This window comes from Sphaerodactylus townsendi, linkage group LG10, assembly GCF_021028975.2.
Source record: "Sphaerodactylus townsendi isolate TG3544 linkage group LG10, MPM_Stown_v2.3, whole genome shotgun sequence".
Lineage (NCBI taxonomy): Eukaryota > Metazoa > Chordata > Lepidosauria > Squamata > Sphaerodactylidae > Sphaerodactylus > Sphaerodactylus townsendi.
Window position 1 is genome coordinate 11,801,550 of NC_059434.1, and position 25,967 is coordinate 11,827,516.

At 41.5% G+C, this 25,967-nt stretch overlaps 1 protein-coding gene across 1 annotated transcript in view; it reads right to left on the reverse strand.

The window, feature by feature from the left end:
• Window positions 1-13,870: 13,870 nt before the first annotated feature.
• N4BP2 (NEDD4 binding protein 2) overlaps window positions 13,871-25,967 on the reverse strand; it is a 40,306-nt gene continuing 28,209 nt past the window's right edge. Inside the window, exons 10-17 of the mRNA XM_048509274.1 lie at window positions 24,866-24,908; window positions 23,427-23,632; window positions 20,809-20,927; window positions 19,282-19,417; window positions 18,630-18,818; window positions 17,252-17,420; window positions 15,939-16,062; window positions 13,871-14,795 (exon numbers count right to left, since the gene is read on the reverse strand). Coding sequence (XP_048365231.1) covers window positions 14,750-14,795; window positions 15,939-16,062; window positions 17,252-17,420; window positions 18,630-18,818; window positions 19,282-19,417; window positions 20,809-20,927; window positions 23,427-23,632; window positions 24,866-24,908 — 1,032 coding nt within the window. The 3' untranslated portion in view covers window positions 13,871-14,749. The remainder of the gene's footprint in view (window positions 14,796-15,938; window positions 16,063-17,251; window positions 17,421-18,629; window positions 18,819-19,281; window positions 19,418-20,808; window positions 20,928-23,426; window positions 23,633-24,865; window positions 24,909-25,967) is intronic.

Genomic DNA, 25,967 nt, shown 5'->3' on the forward strand with positions numbered 1-25,967 from the left:
ATATGCCACTACCTATGCTTTGAGGAGATATGCCATTACCAATTGGCCATGCTGGCAGGGGCTGATGGGAATTGTAGTCCACAACATCTGGAGTGCCAAAGGTTCGCCACCACGGGGCTAGACTCACTTAACAAAAAACGAAAGCTGGGGATGCAGAGAACCTGCTTGACCTATCATGAAAGCAATATACAATATATTGATATTTTAGTGCAATTTTTTAATATGGTTATATTGTTATAAGCACGTGCAAAAAATAAAAGAGGGGAGGTGCTGTGACTCTACGGATGATGACAGCACTTTCCCTTGAGAACCCTGATTATTTAAGGCACATGCGGAAGAAAATAAATTAACTGCACAACTGTGAAAACGCAGAGAAAGAGCAGATGTGTAGAAGAGCTGTGCCCAAACCAATTCCCATACTAGTGGATTGGTTCCTAAGAAAAATGAGTAGTAAGCAGAAAAGCCCTGAACCTGAGATCTCATGCAAGTTACTGGGTGATTTCAGACCAGGAAAGGAAGTGGAGCAAATGGCCCATCATTTTCTATCCCCTATAACTTTGTTTCCAGTCTGTAAATATCTGATGAGCACAAATGTTCCGAAACACACAGGCTCCCTCGCTTATCAAGGCTGCCTTGTTTGATTTCAATGGGGACAGCAGCAGATCTTTGTGTGCATTCTTTTGTGTGTGCGAATCCACCGTCTGAAAAAAATGAGTTGCTTGAATGCGCAAGAACTCTGTGTGTGCGTGTACACATAAAATGCAGGGCTCTGGACCGGGAGGTGCATGTCTGTGAACAGGAGCAAAATGGCTTACGGAATCTGATGCAGTTTCTCTTGGTGTATAAAAGAGAATATTTGGCTTAGGGGATCATCAGCACCAATTGATAAAACTATTTACTTCTTTTTCACCAGTCTGAAATTTGAGGATTGGAGTAGCCCTTCATTGGCAACATGTAAAAAATTCTGATGGGGCAAAGGCAGGTGCAATTATGCACTAGACATCAATTAGGAAAGATCAAATAGAACGGCCGTTCACATAGAGCTTCGCTGTGTACCTGTAGTGAGGTGCAGGATTGCCTGTGCGTGCACCACAACTATGCACAGAACGCTTTGTATGTGAACCAGCTCTTATGTGTATCTCATGCTCACGCCAGCCTCATGCCCATTTTTCCCTGTGGGTAGGTCACATGGAACACACATACAAATAGAAACTCACGGGCATTGGCGCATATAAAATGATCTGTACTTGGGGGATATACCCAAACCTACCTGGGCCAAACAAGCCATCAAAATAGCCCCGGTTTTAAACGTGAAATGTGTAAAATAGCACTGTTATTAACATATTTGGTCAATGTTGTGAGGTGCAAACTTACTTCCAAGATCCCAGGTTCTACCTCAATAATTGGATAGTTGTGGTTAACAGTTAATTCTGTGACTTGTATGTGTTCAAGAAGTCTTTTGAAAATTGTGATCAAGAGATAGCTGCGTCGCATAACTCACTCTTGCTTTTTAAGTTCGCCATTCTTATTGGATATTAAAATGTAGCAGGAAATATAAAATATATTAATTTTAATAGCTCTTAACTATAAGAAGAAGAAGAAGAGTTTGGATTTATATCCCCCCTTTCTCTCCTGTAGGAGACCCAAAGGGGCTGACAATCTCCTTGCCCTTCCCCTCTCACAACAAACACCCTGTGAGGTAGGTGGGGCTGAGAGAGCTCCGAGGAGCTGTGACTAGCCCAAGGTCACCCAGCTGGCGTGTGTAGGAGTGCACAGGCTAATCTGAATTCCCCAGATAAGCCTCCACAACTCAAGCGGCACAGCTGGGAATCAAACCTGGTTCCTCCAGATCAGAGTGCCACTGATCTTAGCCACTACGCCACTGCTGCTCCCCAAGAGCTTCTCTTGCATCACGCCGGCTAGCAGGGCACCTTGTTGTTAAAGAGACAGGCCAGAAGAAGCCCACAAACAACCATCAAGACAGAAGTGCTCTCTTGTTGTCTGCCCCCAGCAACAGATATTCAGAGGCACACTGGGGACACTCCATTTAACTCCTATGGCTAAAGGTGCTGATAGAGCTGTCCCTTTTTGAAGCCCTCAGCAGAACATACAAGAATTCATCTTTTGCCTTGATGCACCCTTATTACTCTTGATTTTCGTGCGTTCTCAAAGGATGAATGTAGCAACCTCAGCGCAGGCTGTTGTTTTTCCTACTACTTTATTATAAAAGAAGATGCGGGGATAAGAGTGGTGGCATGTTGTCATAGTTTTGTACATTTTGGGGCTTGAATTAATTTTTATTGGCTACAACAGCATTGAAATTTTGGCTTCCGTTTTCAAAAGGTCACCAGCATAGTAGTATCCTCTGAGGTTTAGATACCTCACTCTTCTTCCAGTTTGCCTTTCAGTCCTGCCCTGCAGATAACACACAGGAGACTCTGGCAGCTTCCATCATGAGTCTCTTTACTGCTTCCGCCTGGGAGAAAATATTTGCTAAAGGAGAACTCTACCACACAGTGACAGACCACAGCCTTCTCACCACACGCAAAACCAGAGGCCTGTGCTATACAGACTTCAAGAAAGAAGCAGAGACTCGTTCTTGAGGGCTCAACTTAAAGATATACACACATGAAAATATTGTTGTCACTTAAGCTAATTTGTTTCCTGGGTATTCTGGACCGGCACACAGCAGAGGGGGCCTGTTCAAGTTTTTCTTTAACAGCTAAGGCCTTGTTGTTGTGAACTGCTTGACTTTCCCCTTAATTTCTTCCCATTTAAAAGTAAATTTATCTTGTTTAGTTAATTTGCTGTTTCTTAGTTCAAGTTGCGTTATATCAGGTGTCTCCAACCTATGGCCCTTCAGATATTCATGGACTATGATTCCCATCAGCCCCTGCTAGTACGGCCAATTAGCAGAGTGATGGGTATTATAGTCAATTAACATCTGAAGGGCCATAGATGGCAGATCCCGGCATTATGCCGTGTTTGATTGGTTTTCCATAAGACCACACCTCTTGATCTCATGCAAAATAGAGAAAAGTACATATCCTGAGGCAAAGAAGTTGAGTAGTTCTGCCTTTCTCCATCCCCTGCAAGCATTTTGCCATCTTCTCCATGAAGTGACCCTATCATATCCTTCTTCTTCCTTTTGCTACAAACATAATTTTAAAAAGCCTTTTCAAATTGTTTTTAACAACTCTGGCAAGCTTGAGCTCGTTCTGAGCTTTTGCTTTTCTTACTTTCTCTCCACACATCCTGGCTGTTCGTTTAAATTCCTCTTTAGTGATTTCCCCCTTTTTTCATTTCTTGTACTTGTCCCTTTTAAATCTTAGCTCAGGTGAAAGTCCTTTAGACACCCATCCTGGTTCCCTTAGACACCAGGACACTTAGGTAATAAGTATAAAAACACACAATAGATGAATCTTCGCTGATTATCAGTTATACTAAAGGAATATAAAATGCAATTTAAAATAAGACAGTCTTGATAAATAAATTTACCCAATCTTTTCTGCAATCATATATTACTAAGTTTGAAAATGATTATATCTGTTCATATTTATGCTTAAATTTATGCACATACTTTAAAGTCATAATAACAACTCCTAAACAGCTCTCAAACTTGGATGGAACTTGACAATTGATAATAGAATTTTCAAGAGGCAATTTCTGAGCCATCATAGATAAAGTAGCAAGACTGAAGACCACAAAAAGGGGGGGGGGTATAACAAGAGCAGAGCTGGTGTTAGTTCTCTCAGCTCAGTGGTAAAAGCAGAACTGAGGGCAAATAGCTTCTGCCTTATGGCGCGTGACAGCTTCAGGGCAGAGGTGGGATCCAGCAGGTTCTCACCGTTTCCCGAGAGTGGGTTACTAATTATTTGTGTGTGCCGAGAGGGGGTTACTAATTGGGTCTGCTTTTCCGTTAGAAATTCCATTAGGTCCAAAAATCATAAAGTCCTGTTGTTTCCTATGTGGCTGGTTAGCAAAGGTAGAAAACGGGATAATTCTCCCTGTTGGGCTGTTTTAAAAACATGTTTTAGAAATATAGTAAAGTTCCTTGTTTAAGGAAAGTATCCTTTTGATTTCTAGGAACAAAATTATTTGAAAGTATTAAGTATTTGACAGGCAGTCAATTAGAGGAGAAGTAGTTGTTTCTGTTGGCAGTAGACGATAGGACTTGCTATAATGAGTTTAAATTATAGACAGAAAGATACACAGCTGGAAATTAGGAACTTTTTTTACAGTAAGAGTTTTTTTATAATAACAGAGAAATTATTAATGCCCCACCCCCAGAATGCCTGGCCACGCCCCCGTCATGCCCCGCCCAGCGCTACGCCACTGTTTGAATCCCACCACCATGGGAACCTGTTACTAAAATTTTGGGATCCCACCACTGCTTCAGGGGGGAAAAGTTGCCTTACGTGGCAGGGGAAAAGGGCTTTTTCAGTCTCTGGAAGCTAGAAAGTTCTCCCCAAAGCCATTCTGCACACGTACAGCCCCAATGTGTGACTGCACAAAAGACTGAAGATGAAGAAGTTGTTCAGCAGTGGCCCCCTTACCTGTTTTTCTACTCCCTCAATTCATTTTCCACTTCCTTGTATGCTGCCAACCAGGCCTCTTCGATCAGTCAGTATCCATTCTGTTAGTTACTCTGTACAACCTAAGTGTCTCAAGAGGAAGATTCAAGTGCACCTTGCGACTAAGGCGATTTCGCACTTGAGAATTGACATAGGGTTGACTCATCAGGCTGAAAAGAGTCGACCTATGTCAATCCCTCGTAGCTTCCCACAGCAGCCGAGGTTGTCCTGCCGGAGCCGAGTTCAGCTGGCGGGATCACCTCAGCGCGTCATTCACTCGTCATGCCTGATTGGCTGCTGCGTTCGGGCAGGAATGCGAACGTGCGTCCCTTTTTCCCCCAATTTTTTTTACGTTACAGCTACGTAGCGTTCATTGGGCGAAACGGTGCTGTGAAGGAAAAGTGTTGCCATTTCATTGCTGTGAGTGGCGTGCAATCTACCCTTCATCCTGCGCATGGTCGTCAATGTTATATGGAAGCGGGGGGGAAAGGCGCGCTTTTTGTTGGCGCGAGTCTTCCGTTCTGTGCATGCCCAAAACATTCGTCTGTGACTGTCTGAACTGGCGAATTGACCCGACGAAGATTCCCCACTTCGCTTGAGTTCAACCTAGCTTCACCGGTTTACCCCACCTCGGAGGTGGAGTCGAAAATTTAATGGCAGAACGGAGCAGAGCAGGACAAACCCACGTCGGATTCACCGGATGTGGGGAACACTTGCGTCGAACATACGTCAAACTTGAGTTCACACGGTAAGTGCAAAATCGCCCTAAGAAGATTTTTGGAATATCAGCTTTTGAGAGTCAACGGTCTGGGAACCTGTAAGGGGCTACTGGACTGGAACTGAGCTATTCCACTGCAGACCAACACAGCTACCTCCTGAAAATCATTATGTTAAGCAACCCTTTCCAACAATATCTAGAGAGCAGGAATCATCCAAAAGGATATCTGGCCTCTTGCTTTCACCATATGCTTTTCACCAGGGTGATACTCTTCCTTGTAGTTAGTACAACAAAACTAATTTCAGGCTTATCTGTGTCCTCTAAGGATTTCTGTATGTGGGTGGTGTGTATGTATGATTTGGAGGCAACATTTGCTGGAGGCAACATTTTTTATGATGTGGGGTAGAAAAAACCTTATTGCAAAGAATTCATTTTAAAAAACTCCATCTACTGAAACCAGGAGGAAATGATGTAATTTGGATAATTGTCATCTTTCCTTGAAATACTACTTCCGTTTTTCTCTGAACCCACACGTTAATTTAGCAGTAACTTACACAAGCTGCATTTTCACTTTCTGATTCATGAGGAGATGAACTTTACACTGCCTTGTCAAAGGCTTTCACTGCTGGACTCAACTGGTTGTTGTGGGCTTTCCGGGCTGCGTGGCCATGGTCCGATAGATCTTGTTCCTAATGTTTCGCCTGCATCTGTGGCTGGCATCTTCAGAAGTGTATCACAGAAAGAAGCGTCTACACACTTCTGGGTACACACTTCTCTCTGTGATACATCTCTGAAGATGCCAGCCACAGGAGTGTACACACTTCTCTCTGTGATACACCTCTGAAGATGCCAGCCACAGATGCAGGCAAAACGTTAGGAACAAGATCTACAGGACCACGGCCACATAGCCCGGAAAGCCCACAACCAGTTTACACTGCCTGTCTGGGTTTAAAATCCTAACTACCAGTAAGCTACAACCTCCCCCCCAACCCCCCCCCCCCCACAGGTCACCACCTTCTTCTTTGTCAATTTCCAAAGGTGGGAGAGTTTGTCAGTTGGACAGTTCTGCTCTGTGATGCAAGGATGGGGGAGAAGGCTATTCCCACAAAGTTTCTGGGTCAGTCAGATACATAGGGAACAGGCTCAATTTGATTAAAATGATGTTTGAAAACCCATCAGAAATCAAACGTGGAAAGATCCACAAAGCAGAATTTCTTCTTGGAACTGCTTGGATTTTTACTGGTTGACTTAAAGATGTCAGTTTCCAGGGTGTTTTTCTACATAGGAATTAATTGGTGTGGTTTCCTGACCAATTTCACCTGACAACAAAACACAGTAGCAAGGGGGCTTCCATATGGCAGGGGTCCCAATATTTTTCCTGCTGTAATCGCCTGGCACTAGCTTCAGAGGCGGAGCTACCAGGGCGCAGGGGGGAGGCATGTTGCACCAGGTGCGCACTTGGGGGCAGAAAATCCACCCACGGCGGGCCGCTTCTTCAGACTGAACTAAGGTAAATGTGGGGGGGGGGGGCAGGGCGCCATGGCGGGGCAGAGCGGGGGCGGAAAACACTGGAGGGCATGCCCTAGTATGGGCAGGACCAGAAAGAGCCAGGCTTTTTCACTCCTATGGCTGCCTCCCTGATTTTGCTGCAGTCTTTCCCAAGTATCACAGCAAAGTAAGTTTGGAAAAGATCACAGAAGATAAAGACCTAGAGGTGTACAGAAGCGGCACTACGCTGTAGAAAAGTGATCCTGTTTCTCAAGAGCATCTAAGCTGGGGAGAATAAGAAGTGGTCCAGAGGGTGGGGGCACAGTTTACTAGATTTTGGATTATATCACTGCTAAGGTTGCGAACCTCCAGGTGGTTAACAGAACAGCACTCCACACTGAGTGTACTTATGTACAATATATTGCTTAATAAACAATTTCTTTTTTACCCAAACCTTTGTTTCGTTGTCTATTTTCCAATATTTTTCTGTTATCATTTACATGTGGCAAAACATAAATCCATCCAATATTTTATTCAGACATCCCTAAGATATATGTAAATAATATACTCTTGGAGAATCTAGCCTCTACAATATAGCAACAAAGACGTGCTCGTTCGAAAATATTACACATAGCGTGCAATCAACTCAGCTGGTTTTTACAGCATAACACCCAACCCCTGCTTATTAAAAAAAAACAATTTAAAGGTGGAAGACAATATTTTATGGGCAATCAACCCCTGGTTAGGTTTTATGTCAAGTCCTTCCAAATGGCTTGTTTATCTGCATGTTAAACAATGCAAAATGGTAAGGATACTCAGTGTACCACCTATCAAGAAGTAGTATCTTCTTGAGTAATTAAAATTTAACAGTGGTAAAAAATATTTCTGTAAAGACAAAGTGCGAAGGAGCCAGCTGGAAAGAATTTAGTTTCAGGCAGAGAGATCATGTGCTTAGTGAAGTTGAAAGAAGGGAATTGGCTATGGCTTAGCCTCAGATACAAGCAGCAGGTTTTGTGGAGTGGAGTGTGGAGTGGGTGAAACTGCATACGAAGGAATCTGTGCAGCATAGCTGAACAACCTGGACTGGAAAACTATGACTGAGGAATTGCCAGTGGAGTCTGCCATTTGTCTTGTGGCTGGAGAAGGTTTTAGCTAGCACCCTAAAATGGGGCTTGGTAGGTTGTTGTTTTTGGTTTTGCCTGAATTGAGTATTGGTTCTGTGTTCTCTTGCCCATAATAAATCTTTGGACCTGACCTCTCTTGTGCTGTTACTGAACCCATTTGCCATGCTACCTTCCTACCTCGCCATTTGCCATGAACCCATTTGCCTTCCTACCTGCCATTTGCCATGAACCCATTTGCCATGCTACCTTCCTACCTCGCAAGGAGGTTGGATTGGAACTCAAACCCCTCTTGGGAATAACCCCGGAGGCTGGGAAACTTAACGTCTTGCCTTAAACTTCTTCACATACCCAATCATGTTTATTTTTCCTAATCAACTGCCCAAAGTATTTACATGTTCCTATTTGGAGCTGAACTTAAATTTGCAACTTTATATCTCCGGGAAACATGCAAAAGTATTGTTCTCTCTTCCCTGTACTAATAATAATTACATGAGCAAACAATAGTAAATATCCAGGTGATGGTTGGTGATATCCTGGGATTCCAACCGATCTCCAGGTGACACATATCAGTTCATCTAGAGAAAATGGCTTCTTGGACTCAGTGGTATCAAACCCTCTGAAGTTCCTCCACTCACCAAACCCCACCGTCCTTAGACTCCGTTCCAAAATCTCCAGGTACTTCTCCATTTGGAGCTGGCAACCCCGTATAATTGCAAAGGGCACATAAGGCAAAAGGCAATAAGACACTCATTCATAACAGAATGCAGCCGAGTATCACTTGCAGCATCTAGTGGTGATAAACCCACATTAGTTTTTGATTGCTTTAGAAACCCAACAAAATCTTCAATCTTCTGGAGTCATTTTGACAGGGTTGTACTTGTCGGTAACTGTTGTTCATCGAGTGGTCTTTGTGCAGGCATACATGGGATGGAGGATGCCAGTCTCAGAGAACTTTAAAGCTTTCTAGAAGAATCTAAGCTTTGCAATCGTCTTCTCCTTGACTGGCCTGTGCAGTTCTATGTGGGGCTGCACAGAAGCCATGACAGACATCATAAGCATAAGCATAAGCATTTTATTGTCATTGTGCACGCACAACGAAATTTACAGCAGCATTCCTCGATGCACACAATTTCAGACTCATACATCATCCTCACTTTCCCCTTCCTCCCCCATCCCTACACAGCCCCAAATACATCAATATGAAGCAGCGGAGTTTAGCATAGCCACAGCTCTAGAGTAGAAGCTGTCTCTAAGCCTCTTTGTCCTAGTTCTGAGGGCCCTGTATCGTCTGCCAGATGGTAACAGTTTAAAAAGAGAGTGTGCTGGATGAGACGGGTCCCTCAGAATATTTTGGGCTTTTTTTAGGCTTCGGGAATTATAGATTTCTTCCAAGGAGGGAAGAGGGCAGCTTCCATAACTCTTTGTGCAGTAGTGCATCACCCTTTGGAGCTTCTTTCCTATTCGGCCACTGTGCAACTGAGAACCATACACAGATGCAGTAGGTTAGGACACTAACTTCTATAGTTAACAGTGGTAAAAGGACGTCGCAGAAGCTTTTCCATCTAGTTGTTGCTTCCTTTTTTTAAAAGTCTCAGGAAAAGTTGACAGTCTTTGCTGGGCTTTCTTAACCACCGCGGCAGTCTGTACTTCCCAGGTCAAGTCCTTCTTAATCATAACGCCCAGAAATTTAAAAAAACTAGCCAAATTCCTCGCCCAATTCTTCTGATCTCCATTATATAGTCATAGGGCTGAATTTCTGAGCTATGCCTTCTATAGTCGACTATGAGCTCCTTTGTCTTGTTAGTGTTAAGAACCAGGTTATTTTCCCTGCACCATGAGAGCAGTTGATCCACTTCATTCCGATAGGCAGACTCATCCCCTCCAGAGATGAGCTCCACCACCGTTGTGTCATCGGCAAATTTGATAATGGTGTTACTATGATAGACAGGAGTACAGTCATATGTATAAAGGGTGAACAGTAAAGGACTCAACACACAGCCCTGTGGCGTTCCCATATTTAGAGTAAGAACTGAAGAAACCCGATTTCCTAGTCTAACCCTCTGGGAACATCATAGTTCCCCGTGCGCATTTACTCTGTAGCATGTCTCTCTAATTGCCTTTAATGAGGTTTACTGATTAAACACACACTATCTAGCCAGCGTGGTGTAGTGGCTAAGAGCAGGGGCACTCTAATCTGGAGAACTGGGTTTGATTCCCTGCTCTTCCATTTGAGCTGTGGAAGCTTATCTGGCGAACTAGATTAGCTTGTGCACTCCAACACATGCCAGCTGGGTGACCTTGGGCTAGTCACAGTTGTGAGGGGATAACGGAAAGGAGATTGTAAGCCCCTTTGAGTCTCCTTACAGGAGAGAAAGGGGGGATTCAAATAATAATCTCCTCCTCCTCCTCTATCATCTGTGGGGTAATTAGTGCAGTAGCAGTCTGTAAACATTTTTAAATAAAGGAACTGCTTTCTTAACCTCCAGTGATGCCTGCTCTCCTGATTTATTGTTCCTTAGCTTATAACTAGCTTCTGCAGGCTGGTGTGATGTACTGGGTATAGCTCTTGATTAGGATCTGAGAGAATCACACAACAGTTTCCTTCTCACCCACCCACCCCCCCCCCCCGCTGCCGCCCTGGATGGCCACCATTCCCCTTCTTGTGTCACCCAGTTCTCCAGATTAGCATTTGCCACTCTTAACCACTACACCATGCTGGCTCTCAGCTATACCAGCTGAAAAACAGGCCTCTCATAATTTTCTTAGTTTTTTACTTTAGATTTTGGTCATTTCTTTAGAGAGACTGATGCAAAATTTCAGTTTGTTCACTTTCTTTCAGTTTGACAAGCACCCTTTAAAAAAAAGGCTGGGATCATAATATTTTTATTAAACTGGATTTTATTAGAAATTTTTCACATAAAAATTCTACACGCTAACATCAAAGTATTTCAAAAAAGATAGGAAAACAGAGTAGCTTTATATACTTTATAAAGTCTTTAAAAAATAAGAGTCCATCAGAGTACTGGCCATGATATTTTTTATATGACAAAGTATACTATGTATACTTTGATAGTAGAGTTATCATCATGTACTGTCTGTTTGGCCACCCCACCTTTGAAATGGAAAAAAAATCCACATTTCTTTTCTTCATGAACATTTCTGGACGGTTGTTAACAAGTGACCCAGGCTCACAGATGGCAGCTATTTCTTGAATTTATATGGCCAGAAAAAGTCACGTGGCAACCATTGAAAATTGTCACCAGCCAAATGTGCCATAATCTATTTTACATATTGCAATAGTCCATGAAAAGGGTGGAGGCAAAATATACTTTGTGAACTAATCCATAATGCTTGAGCACAGAGTTTACACAGTATTCCAATATTTCCACTGCCCACAAAGAAAGATTAGGCAATGTTCTAGGAAACCTGAACTGCACACTTTAAAGAAGTTATATTTATAGAGTAACTTTCTAGAAACATGCTGATAACCACTGTCCCTGGAAATCTCTATTTCCCTAGGCACTTTCTCTTTTTACAGCCATCCCAAAAGTACCACCCTGAGTACACTTCATTGCTTTTAAATAGTTGCACCGAAAGTTTGGCAGCTGCAACAATGCTACTTATTCATATGTGCTCACCAGACCCCCTCACAAGGTTAATCTAGGACTTTAATTAAAAAAAGGGTAAAGAGGTTATAACTCTTTCCCAGTTTAAGATATCTGACTTTTCACATTAATGGTGCTTGTGATTAAGCTGAATAAAATTATGAGACATTAAAATATACTCTTCGTTTCAGTATCTTTAGAACAACAGTTTAAAATATTTTAACAAAGCTGGCTGTTTTTTCTATACATGTAAAGAACTGTCAAATGGTTATTTCACAATAACAACCCATTACAATTTTTAAAGAAGAACTGGAGGGTACAATCAGGCCGTCAGATGTTCTGAGCAGGTGTCATTGAAAGGAGCAGGGTTTGAACAAAGGCACCAGGCTGTTTGTAAACCGAACCTTAATACCACAGCAAGAATGTGTCACCACTCCAGAAGAAACCCAGCTATTGATACAAGTGTATTAAATAGGCAACTTGGGCCCTTCACCCAGTATTTTCCACACATCAACACCTATTTTTATGTAGGGGGGAAAGTGTGTGACTGACGCAAATACATTTTTACTGCTTACGCAAGACATGGGGAATCACAGTTTTCCATCAATTGAACTGGAAGCAAAAGAGAAAATCCGTGCTGCAGAAATGTTAAAACATAAAGCAGCCTTAATTTACATAAAATTGTTGACTATGTTGCTCTGATGAATCCAAGAAAAAGTCTGGAAATGCACCTGTCTTACCACTGATGGAAACTGGAGCAGAAATAGAACTGGTTTCTTTGTCTATTTGGCAGTGCATGTAATTTTTTTTAAAAAATACCCTGCTGTTAAGTGACTTTAAAATACAGAAAAACGCATGTTTCCCCACATAATTCTGTAAAACAAAAGGGCAGTTCAGATTTTTAATGACATTACCTCTTGACATTCCTCTTAACATTGTTCTCATCTTTCACATAAAAAGTTATAACAATAATTCCCCCATCATTAAAAGAGTCTGCAATTAGCTTAAGGGCCCCGGATGTAGAACACACCACCCAGGGAAGTGGGAGAGCCGTGGCAAGCTCTGTGCCTTCTCTTCTGCTCTCTTCTGCTCTCTGGTCTCTCTTTCTTCCCTTACATCTGAAATGTAATTATTCATTTCAGGAATAACAATCTTTAAGTCACAGCTGAGGGTAGAGAAGAAGGTGAAAAGCGGAGCCTGGACAATATGATCACCAGAAAGGTGATCCCTGCTGTTGGAACTGCGAGACCCTAACCACCTGCAGAACGCACTTTAAGCACTGGACATGTGTCACCAGCCCCTCCAGTCACTCCTCCAGCAATCTTTCGCACTCCCAGAGTGATGACATATTAATGCAATGTAGACAAAAATATTATCCAAGTTCATTTAGCCAGCAATTGCTGTGAGAAATCTGCACTGTGTGTATGCAGTTCACTCTTCCCTTACAGTTACTGCACATCTGAAATTCTGTGCACAATATATGCACCTGCATGTTCTGTTGTTTGCTATGTAAAAGAGGCATCTGCTTTGAAAATGCGCTCCTTTAAAATTCACTGCATGCTAAGGATAAGAAAAAAATATTTCACACTCCTGTTTATGTAATTCTGGGCATGCGGCCTGCAACTATTCTGAAATGCCAAGAACTAAAAACAACAACACCAAACCTATTTAAAAGGGCATTTGCGTTTCAGCTTTGAAAGAAGAAAGGAATCCATTGAGTCTATATTAATTTTGCTTGATGAAAATATTTTTTAAACAAGTAAATAACCCTAGGGAAAGATTCTACCTTCTCAATTTTATAACCAGAATGTTTTGTTATTCCAAAATGTGTCTAAAAACAAACTGAAGCCGGTCTCCACTTACTCCGAGCAACAAATTCATAAATCTGTATGAAATGTACTGGTATGGCAACAAGAAAGGAAGATTTTTCCCAATGAAACTCCATGAGCTACTCCTGATTTTCGAACTATCGGTATGAATTAGACTTTTGTGACTTTAACAGCACCATGACCAGAGGTTCAGAAGGCAAGACTCCTTTTATCAGGGCAGCGTTGGGATGGGAGCTGCTGACGGGACAAGAACTGACTTGAGCAGGCAACTTGATCTGCGCCCACTTGGCCAATGTCCTGGTGTCTTCTCTAGAAGAGCACGTAGCTGTTATTGTAGACTAAATGGAAATGTTTTCCTCCTGAAGCATTTGAGGCTACGATCCCAATCCACCAGCTGCTCTGGATAGTTCTGTGTAGTAGGTTGCGGTTCTGAGACTCCAGATCGTTAGTGGACCATAATTTCACTGCAGCCCCCTGCCAGCATGGTCAATTGGCCATGCTGGCAGGGACTGATGGGAATTGTAGTCCATAACATCTGGAGTGCCAAAGGTTCGCTACCACTGGTGTAGGGGATCCAATGAACAGAACTCCAAGGAAGAAGGTGATTCCTTGTGAATTCCAGTTCTTGAGGACAGCTGTGTGAGAATAAACTAGCTGTACAGGGTAGTCCTGATCCCAACACTGAAGTGAATAAGAAAGCTTCTGCTTACATTAATTCGTAAGAAATCTTTGAGTTTAGGACCAGGGTGAATTTAGCAAATAATGTATTACAGTTACAATTACAGTTACAGATCATATAATAATTCCTCACTACCACTGGCAGTCTGAAGGCAACTGGACTGAGTCTTAGTTACTGAAGGATTTCCTTTGCCCCACTGTAAGAATGGGGAAAGGAATCAAGGGTATAAATAACAATCAGGTTCTATCACTAGACCCACAGGGTCGCTTCTTTTCTCCAACCTCTAGCTGCTTCAGCTTCTTTGAAATAATCTTGGAAACATACAGAGAGTTGCCCACCTTTCAAATGTATACAGAGACTAGACAGAGTTAAAAAGGGGGCAGAGCTGGGAAATTTCATGGATATTCTCTTGACTGGGTAGAAAGGTGGCTTAGAACTGGAGCCTGAGCTTCCCTTTGAAAGTTTACTTTTTGCAGAAACGAAATTGATGGCAGCAAAGGCCTGGCAAATACTTCCCTTTACAAAAACAAAACAAAGCAAGTCCCTTTACAAAAACAAAACAAAGCAAGTCCATTTAGCTGGGTGGGGGATAACGTGCTGACAAACATACCATCTAAAAATAAGTTAAAACGTTTATAGCAAATATAGTTCTTCAGATTCTAAAGAGTAGGAGAGTGACCCTAATATGCTGGAAGCTGCTTGTCTCTCAATATTGCCAGATTTTGCATTCTTTCACTTCAGCATGACTCTCAAGCAGCCCGGCTTTATTTCTGTGAATCTGTAGATCAAGGGAAAATGCAACTTCAGAGATAATATTACGAAACAATCACAAGTTTTGCATTTAATTATTTAGGAAGTTTATGTGCCGCTTTTCCATTTGACTGAATGCTCAAAGCTACTAATGACACACAAAATACAACACCAACAATATCCAGAAATACCAACCCAATTAAACCTGTGGTAAATATCAAGATCCTCCAAAGGCCTTCTGGAAGAAATGGGTCTCCAGATTTTCCAAAAAACCTGCAGCTCACAGGGGAATAAGTTCCATAGCCCAGGAATGATGGTAGAGAAAATTCTTCCCATGGACCTTGCCAACCAAGCCTCTAAAAAGAACAAATTCCTGCAGCGAGCGTCCCTTCCTTTTCTCAGGACCCAGGCCGGTTGTTAGGGTGGAAAAAGTCCTTCAAGTACATCAAACCTAACTGGTTGAAGGCTCTACAGGTTAAAACATTGAGCTGAGACCCGAAACTGATAAAATACTGGGGTCACTGCAAAGGGATCCTGTTACCTCTTTTGCCACAATATTTTGTACTAGCTGAAGTTTCTGGACCAACTTCAAAAGCAGCACGACGTACAAGGTATTGCAGCAATCTATTCTGAGTGTTACAAAGACACAGTTAATAGTGGCTAGGTCAGATTTTTCAGGAAGCCCTTAAAGGACGCCTATAGTGACTTTTTGGATCCTGGCCACCAAATGAAAAAGCTGTGCCTTATGATTATGGAGAGACACTTCCAAAAGTGGGAAGACAGGAAGGAACATGTCAGATTACAAAATGAGATTTGGGATAAACAGATGCAAGAGGAAAAGTTACCCAGATTTACTCTCTGCATACAAAGCTATGCCCACCAAGCCTTCCACCTTTCCTCTGTTATTGCCTCATCCCCAGCAGTTTTACAGCGACTCGTTCTCAACTTACAGTTATCACTCAGGTCTATCATTTCCATGCAAGTGAAAAACAGCTAGTAAAACTGAACAGTGGCCATCACTATATTAACGTAGTTCAGCTCATTTGGATGAAGTTACCTCTCAGGGGAGCTCTAGGCTGCATCACAAGCAACTTTGCAGAATTTCTTTTTAGAAGTAACCAACCGCCTGATAAATGTAGGTTGCAGATTTTTAGCCTGAGCATTAACTTACTTGAATTTGTGACTTCCGAGATACTTTGTGACTGCTGGTTTGATGCGAGCAACGCCCCCTTGGCTATGGTTTCCCTTTCCTGTGATCACGTAGAGATATGGTTTACCACCAGCCTGGATGTATTCTGAAACACAGGTATGATAAGAGTCAGAGTGTTCTCTCCTCACACACAGCTTTTCTTTTTTAATGTAACACTATGAAACTATGAATAAGTGAAGTTATCTTCACTTTTTAAGATGAATATACAAAGTTGCCTTATTGTCATGAGCCAGTCTCTGGGCAATGGCTGGGGATAGAGGACTTTGATGTAGAGACTGAAGACACTGGGCATTCGGAGCTGGCTTCTCGTGAGGAAATGCAGGCAGCAGAGCCAGCTCCAAGCCCTTCCTGGCAAACTCAGGCACAGCCTGATGCTGTGCAGCCGGGAGAGCCATCAAGAATCTCAGATCAGCCGACTAATAACCCAGCGGCTCACAGGAGACAAAGGCTACAGCTGCACAGTTGAAGGAGAAGTGCTTGCATTGCTGCCAGGTATGGCAGAAGGGTTTGCGAGATGGAGGCATCTGCATCTGAGGAGGACTGAGCTCTTGCAGGATCCCAGCCTCAGTAGTCAGAACTTCCTATATAAACCCTGCCTTAGGCTTGGCTCTGCCTGGGTGCAACGAGTGTTACTTCCTGGTAAGCTCCATGTGCCTGGTCTCCCTCAGACCTCCAGCTCCAAGCCTGCCTGCCTGCCTGATCTCCCGCCTGTGTCTTGATCTTGGAACGCCCTGAACATGCCTTTGCCAGCTGCCTGCCCTGACTCTGGACTGGCTGACTACGCCTTGAATGCTGCTTGCCTCGCCTCTGGCTTGTCTGGCTACACGCTAGCCCCGAAACACACTTATACTGACTCAAATTATTAACTAATCCAGCCCAGTAATGTCCATTATGAGTGGCAGCAGCTTGCCAGAGGCCCCTTCCACACATGCAGAATAATGCACTTTCAATCCACTTTCACAATTGTTTGCTAGTGGATTTTGCTATTCCACACAGTAAAATCCAGCTGCAAAGTGCATTGAAAATGCATTATTCGGCATGTGCGGAAGGGGCCAAAGTCTTCCCTAGTCCTGTTATTTCTAGATATTTCACCTGAAGCTACCAGAGACTGAACTTGAGACCTTCCACTGGCAAAGCATCTTCTCCATTTGCTGAGTGACAATCCTTACCCACAGGCAACAATGCCGTGACCTGTTTTCCCAGTGACAAGTAAAGTGAATATAACCATTGCAGTTCACAAAAGCAAGTGTTTCACAAAGAGATTTTTTTGGTACCTTCCGTCTTCTCCAGCAGTACTCTGGATAAATGGTCCAAAGCTTCATCCACATGAAGACCATGGAGATCCAAAAGATTTTCAGGCAGCAAGGTGGCATTCATTGTCTCAAAGATTTGCATAGCAGCATCACGGTTTGCTTCTTTCATCTTCTGCTCGTGAAGACGGCCCTTTATCCAAAACACATAACATCTGTCAAATCACAAGGGGCAACCTAAGCTCTGCACTGAATATCAAAATACAACCCCACAAGTGAGAAGCTGCTAAGCTGCATGCCTCAAGAACAATGAGCGGCATATCTGGACTGTATATGTTGATCAAGAAAGGCCTGATGTGAAATGTGGTTCAGGCAAAGGTACATGAGACTGTGCAAAGCAGGAATAGAGATCAGAGGGGAAGAGCAAATATTATATGATCCCTAATTGAGCAAAAGAATAGCATTGCTACAGAACAATGAAACTTTGCCTTACAGTATTAAGAGAAGCATTCACAAGAGAAGCATTTAATGCCTCTTGTGTAATAGTACATTATAAAGACTGAGGCCACCTCCTGTATGCCCAATTGAGCTTTGTGTGTGTTTCTCCAATAACAGCCCCCTTTTCACAAATGAGGTGAGATTCAACAGTAGTTCATCAAAGGGTATAGGAAAAATCCAACAGTCTTCTGGACATGTCCCAAACTCTCAGGTGCATCCAACACAGCCCAGTGGTTGTAACTAATATACCACTATATATTGTCTTATATTAATTCTCTTTTAGGATATTTAGATGGTAGTTGCAGAGCTTTAGTTAGCATGGTAGCTTATTTGAAACCCATTCTCCTTACACTGCCATTCTTAAAAATCAGATGGTTGATAACAGGATTAGTACATTTTTCACGTTAATAGATACTTGTCAGTGAGTTCAACGAAGTTTTATTTCCACATATTTCCACAGGTTAAAATACATTTTGGACTGCTTGTGGGGACATCTCCTTAATACTAATTTTTGTACATAATTCATATGGAGACCACATGAAGATGAAAAACTTATTTAAGTCTTTATTTGTGGCTCCTTAGTATTGATACATCTGCAGGCTTCTGTGAATGTCTAACAAACACCAGGTGGTTTATGGGGGCCACAAAATTCTCCACTTTTCCATTAACTAAAGAACTAATTCAGTGGTTCTCAACCTTCCTAATGGCGCGACCCTTTAATACAGTTCCTCATGTTGTGGTGACCCCCAACCCTAACATTTATCCTTTTACAAATGGAGAACACTGATGCAGAGAGTCTTAGGCGACCCCTGTGAAAGAGTCGTTTGACCCCCAAAGCGGTGCTGACCCACAGGTTGAGAACCACTGAACTAATTGCATGATCATTACTAATAAAATAACTCACCCGTTGTACATAAAATACTGCTACAGGCTTCATTCCCATGCGATATGCCTCCCCAGCTTTTCTCAAACACTCTTGCCATTTCTGCTGATGAAGAAAAGCCTCTGCCCTGAAGTCGTCATACCCTGGGCATCTGAAGTCTTGGAATTTCTTATCAGAGAGGATGTCGTCTGGCTCTCTGCACTTCTTAGCCTACAATTCAAAAGATTTCTATTTAGACCGACTCAAATGTTGAAAGTCACTTTAGGTCCCCACTGTGTCAAAACAAACAGATCAACTCCCTAAATAAAACCAGTGTTATGGACTGGCCGGAAAAGGGGGAAGGGGAATAACATATATCAGAAAGACAATATTCAGTCAATCAGCAAGCAGAGTACAAATACGATAAAGCAATTCAGTGTAACAAAAATATTTTTCATAAAATAAGACAATGCAGTGGATCTGGAATTGAAAAACTTGGAATAAAACCAGAAGCAAACAAAGAACTATCTGGGCAATGAAACGATTAATGCAGGTAACACAAATGTAAAAGAATACAATTTAACAGCAAGATGCTCAACTAAACAAAATCATACAATTGGGTTAAGAACCGTTGTTTAAGGCAACATAGACAGCAGATCCATCTTTTGTAATGAGTGCACAAAAGGGCCATTACCTTTTTCTCTCGGCTCTTTGAAACACTGCAAGAAGAGAAAGTGGTACCCAGAGGTGTTTCTTTGGCTACAACTGTCTTTACTGGGTCTGCCTCCAGGACACAGCTCAGAAACTGGACTGTCTGTTCCAAAGAATAACTGTGGCAAATAAAAAACAAGTAAACAAAGTACACTGAATAATTCTGCACATATAAAAAGGCCAATCAGCTAGGGTTCTGGATGGAAGCTATAAAACAACTTGGGGAAAAGAGGGCGGGGACTCAGATTTTAAAAAAAAGAGCTTGATTTTATTAGACTGCAACAGTGTGCACAATAGAGCATGGAGAGTTTGCTTCACCTTTTTTGGGGATATTTTCCCACAACATATGCCAGAGTATTTAAATCTGCTAGCACAGGGGTGTCCAACTGTGGCACTTCATGGACTACAATTCCCATCAGCCCCTGCTGGCATGGCCCTTTTTTCTGAAGCGCCAGAGTTGGACACTCCTGTGCTAGCATTTCCCAAGTATAGGAGAGCCTGTAGAATGGGCTGATTTCATGCCCTTCCATCACCTGAGTTGAAAAGCAGATTTAATAACGTTCCATTTTCCAAAAGAATCTACCTCTGTGGGTCTGGCAGTACAGGTACAGCAAATCACTTACTTTTCATTGTCTATCATTGAGGTTGATAAAGACTATTTGAATCATTTGATAAAAGGCACTCACCTTTCATTCCATTATTTTCAACACCAAATAAACTGGAGATGGTAAAGATTGCAAAATGTATACATATTTTCACTGCCTATTTTAAAGGCTAAGCGGACTGTATTAAATATTTTGGCCATTGTGCTTTAGTGTGGTCCTGCTTAAGACCTATTGGTATTTGAGCATAAACATTAAAGTATTTTTAAAAATGTAAAAAATTGGGACATATATCATCAAATAAAAAGGAACATCCTGCTATAATAAAACAAAATGAGGGAGAGGGAAAAGTAAGAGAGAGTGAGGGGAAAAAAGGAGAAACCTCCATTCTAATTGTTGATCATTCATACTTCTTATAGCAATGTAATGTGCAAATCTTATATTCACGAAAGGGAAAGGGCTACAAAATCAGGCCCTGGCCTCTTCTGCCAACGTGCCTATACTGGATAGACATTTAGCACTTTTTTCCACAAGGTGATCTGGAGCAGATAGGTCTGTCTCTGATCCAGAGTCATCACACCTGCGTGAACCACATTGTAGGAATGATCTAACCTAATGAAAATGATGAAGATGGTCAAGCAATGAAGGATGTGTTTGATTGTCACTGGACACATCTGGTGAAAATCAAGGGTAGTTGAACAAAATAACTGGTGCTTTTTTGAAATGATGTCCAATATTACTTTGTCTTTGGGAAGAAAGAAGCAATAGCAAGCGGCATTTGTTGGAGAGACTCTTTCTGTTGAGATTGAGCAGGTAAAAGTTTTTTAAAAGCTTGAGATTCTATTTCTGGTATACTGATAATGCCTCATATTACGAGATATTAACAACTGACAAAAGGTAGTACTTACTTGTAGTCCTTGAAGATATCCATTAAGAAATTTGGGCTAATGGTAGGGAACATCTCCAGTAGTTGTTTCTCCTTCAGAATAGCAGCACAGTCTTTTGTAGCCATAAAGGGAAAACGTTTCTAACCCAGAAAATAAAGTGTTCATTATAATTACATACCAAATAAGTATTTTCCAGAAAAAATAATAATATAGCTGAATTGCCACTAGAAATAAAATAAGTTACAATTTTCTGTGTTTTTGCTACTGGTTTCAGGTAATTTGGGGTTGGCAATACTGTTCACAAAGAAGCACTGGAGAACAAAAAGGTTGCAAGTAGAACTGTCTTCAAGAGGCTTTTTGGAGAATGCTACCTTAGCTCTACTAAGAGTCCAGGTCCAGTTTAATTCCAGGTATAGTGTACAACATACTAATGATTTTGGGAAATGTAAATGCTACAGTAAAGATGATAAATAAAAACTGAAGCAAAATAGAAGGGGATCAGCTTTTCTGCTCTGGCTCCAGCCAAGTGGAATACTTTGTCACATGAGACCCAGGCCCTAAGGAACCTATTTCAATTCATCAGGGCCTGTCAGACAGAAATGTTCCACAAGGCCTTTGGTTGAGGACAAGGATGGTGAACATCTTTGCTGGTCTCTCCTCCAACCTTTTGTTCTTTTTTCTTTTCTTTTTCATTCCTTGTTCCTTTTCTTAGTTACCTTGGGAATTTCCTTATGACTTTGACCAGAGATGTGCCCCACTCTGATTGGCTTTTTTTGGTGGGGGTGGGTGGTTCTCAACCTTCCTAATGCCGCGACCCTTTAATACAGTTCCTCATGTTGTGGTGCCCCCCAACCCGAACATTTATCCATTTTACAGATGGAGAACACTGTTGCAGAGAGTCTTAGGCGACCCCTGTGAAAGGGTTGTTCAACCAGCAAAGGGGTCCCGACCCACAGGTTGAGAACTACTGTTTTAGGATATCAGAAAACTGAAGAATTATAAACATTGGGGTGAATTGCATAGTGGATGTTTGTTTGATTTTATTATTGTAAATTGCTGTTGTGAGCTCCCCTGATCCCATCTTGAAAGAGTGGCATAAGTCTAAAGGGTGGCATAAATCTAAGCCCTGGGCTGCAGCGAAACGTCCCACAAACCCCCGGGAATGCCCAGGCCTCCCCCTGCCCCAGTAACCAATTGGATGCCAGCACAATTCCCCCCCCCCCCCCCCCCCCAAAGAATTGGCCTGTATGAAGCAAAACCTTACACTGGCTCTGAATTTTATTGCTTAAAACAATTTTGGGACAAATCCGAAAATACAGCGCATTGAATTTAACTGTGTCTTGGCGAGATACCTAACAAACTAATGGCAAAGAAAAACTTGGCTGAAAATGGAATAAATTAAAATATTCAATAATTTCCTAGTGTCTATCTGGGCAGAGGTATGTAAACTCTTGTGCACTGCAATGTTTAAGTATACCTAGATATTTCAAGCATACCTAGATATTTCTTAACACTGATAGCAAATTAGAAGTCCAATTATTTAATTAGGAGACAAACAATCAGAATTTCAAATATTCTCTTTATATAAAAATTACAGCAGTCTTCTTCTGCTCATGTTCCCTACCTGATCGCTTAAAATCAGGCAAAATGTCTCACAAATTGGCACTATTTAATATTTAAAATCAAACGCATAAATATTTTCATGATGCAGTCCAAATAAAAACAGTTATAAAATTCTAGAGGGATACACTTAACCAACATAGTATATTCAGCAAAATTAAATTGAAAAAATAACCAATTCAGTATTAAATATTTAGAAAATGTATATCTCACATCTCCAGGAACCTACTTAAGGCAGCTCTCTACATTAAAAAAAATGCAATAAATGATAAAAACAACCACAATAAAGTTTTTATAGCTAGCTATCTAGTATTCTAGAGATGTCACAAGTAAACACAGGAGATTCTTTACTTAGCCTTTAGCTAAGTCAGGTTCTTGAGTTCAATCACTTTCTGCATTTTACCGTGTTTCCCTGAATATAAGACAGTGTCTTATATTAATTTTTGCTCCCAAAGATGCGCTATGTCTTATTTTCAGGGGATGGCTTATTTTTCTGTGTTCTGTTCGTCGGGCATGCTTCCAAACAAAAACTTTGCTATGTCTTACTTTCGGGGGATGCCTTATATTTCGCACTTCAGCAAAACCTCTACTATGTCTTATTTTTCGGGGATGTCTTATATTCGGGGAAACAGGGTAGCTTCACAAATGGACCAGAACTATATGACTATGTTCTTCTTTCATTTTATAAGGTCTGATTTCTTCCCTATCAGTTTACTGCTGTATAACACAGGTACTAGCACAACATTATGCTTAGTATAGGGCAATGGAATTGCATTCGCAACCCTGATCCTCTCTCCTGCTCTGAAAATTCTCTAGATATTGCACTAAAGGGTCTATTGTTTGCATTGCTGGAGAATTAACTCACTCTAGAAACTGTATTGTGTGTGAGAGGTGGGGGGGGGGGAGACGGTGCAAGCTCATGCATTGGGGGTCCAGTAATTAATCCCATGTTCTGTTATCACTGCACAGTGCAGTTTTGCAAAGGACAACAAAGACTTCTTAATAAGCAATATGCATACCCGATCCTGTTTTTCTTGTAAAGCAATTTCTTCAGACATTATTTCCCGGAGTGACACTTTCTGTGTTTGCACATTCCAGTGATCCATGAAGGGAAAAACTTCTGAAGCTGCCGTGCTTTCTATACGTGGGCAAGAGGCTGAGGAACTAGTCGCTCGTATTTGATGGTCTGTATCCTGTAGACAAAATTGCTCAAACTGTGCAGGATCTTCAGAAGTTAAAAAAAGGGAAGTCAATGAAGAATTAAACAGAACAATTCAGTGAAAGAAGATCCAAAAGGCAATTCAAATGCGTTTCACCTTCCTAAGTTTTTAATGGGACATCTGCCCTTCATGAACTGCAGCAACGTAAGCAGGTAGTACATCACAACTGGTATAATGCAGCACTTCACAGATACAGTATAATTTAAATATCTTGTAGAATTGCATGGATTCAGAATTAACAGGCTGCCTCATCAGTACCAAAATTATTCAGAAATGAAGTAAAGACTTGGAGAACTTAACAGAAATGACTGAAGAGGTTCACTCCTCTTCAGAGTTACAGGCTTTGACTCCACATTTAATCTTACCTTGCCACCCAGACTCAACATTTACTTTTTAACCTATATTTCAGGCTTTCCTTGATTCTCGCCTCCTTTTCTCTCCTGCACTCTCACCTTTGTTTCTCTCCCAACTCTGCCCATCTTTGTTCTTTTCGTTTAAAAAAAATTACTTTAATGGTGACCCTCTTTTGAAAACAGTTCAAGACATGCTAGTTTGAACAGCAGCACTTTAAAGTGATTCTACATTGAGGACATTTTAATTCTGCCATTGTTGAATTTTGGATTGGAAACTTTTTTAGAAGAGCTGGTTTTTATACCCCGCTTTTCTCTACCGTGAGGAATATAAATTGCCTTCCCTTCCTTCTCCTTCACAGACACCTTGTGAGGTAGGTGAGGCTGAGAGAGTTCTGAGAGAACTATGATTGGTCCAAGATCACCCAGCAGGCTTCATGTGTTGGAGTGGGGAAACAAACCCGGTTTACCAGACTAGAGTCGGCTGCTTTCAACCACTACAACATGCTGGAATCTGACTTTATTTATGCAATTGTACAAAGAATCTATGAATATTGGAATCATCATTATGAAACTATTATGAAGGACTGCACTGTTCACTAGAGGAGACCTAGATCAGAATCCCCACCGTGCCCTGAAGTTGATGAGTGATCCTGGGCTAGTCACTCTCTATCTAAGCCTAACCACCCTAACAGAGGGTGTGTTTGTCAGTATAATACGGAGAGGATAACACTTTGGTCACTGGGTTACTATCAGAAACACACACACACGTTGCCATGCCCTTTGTCCGGGGCTAGAGTTAAGTAAGGAATTAAACCCGCTTCTCCAGATACACATCAATCTGAACAATGCAAGGACAAAGTATGATCAAGGAAAATATATGCTCACCTTCAACAAGCTGCTTATGCAAATCTTCTCTCTTCCGCCGTTTCTAAGTTAAAACAGGTTGATGAATTATACAGATGTTTTTATTGCAAAACACTTCCTAGTTAAAAATAACAATATTGTTAAATAGAGTTGTACCACTCTATGTCCGTTAAGTACAATGAATTCAGAAGGATGTAATTCTGTTTAGGATTGCGCTGTAAGATTAGTAACTTTGATCTGATTTGCTATTAAGTATCTGATTTGCACTGCAGACTTTTTAAAAAGCTGCCTTGGCAGCAGCTGCCACCAGAGCACAAGGATCTTCACTACGTGGCTGAAAGTAAGCTCTGTGTATGCAAGAAAATAGTTTTAAACAACATACTTAATTTCAAAACACATCCTGTTAAACAGACCTTCTGCCTGAAATGGTGAGGAGTTACTACCGTGTTTCCCCGAATATAAGACAGTGTCTTATATTAATTTTTGCTCCCAAAGATGCACTATGTCTTATTTTCCGGGGATGTCTTATTTTTCTGTGTTCTGTTCGTCGGGCATGCTTCCAAACAAAAACTTTGCTGCGGCTTACTTTTAGGGGATGCCTTATATTTCGCACTTCAGCAAAACCTCTACTACGTCTTATTTTCCGGGGATGTCTTATATTCAGGGAAACAGGGTACTAGAGTTATGCCTAACCTCATTCCCTGACATTTTTTAGTTCCATCAATCATCCTGTGACAGAATTCCAAAGGTGCCTGCAGGCTAAAAAAAAAACCTGGGGATCCCTGCCCTACGCCTTTTGGAGAGGCATTTAAAAATATAAATATAAAATAGACTAGTCTGCAATTTTTTAAATGTGGCTGAGAGGAGGGTTGCTCGTTCAATGGTGATGCACTCCATAATTTCATGTGAAATTCCATGTCCAAACATTCCTTCCAATAAATGAAAAATATCAAACTTGTACTTTCTGATCCAACATGCAAAAAAAGTGCATCAAGAAATTCTAGATATCTAATCTACTGCTTTACAGATACCGTACTACCCCTCTTTCAAAGCGAGTTAACATTTTGGTTTGTATATATATAAAAAAGAGATTTGTTTTGAAATTGGAGTGCTCTAAATGTGA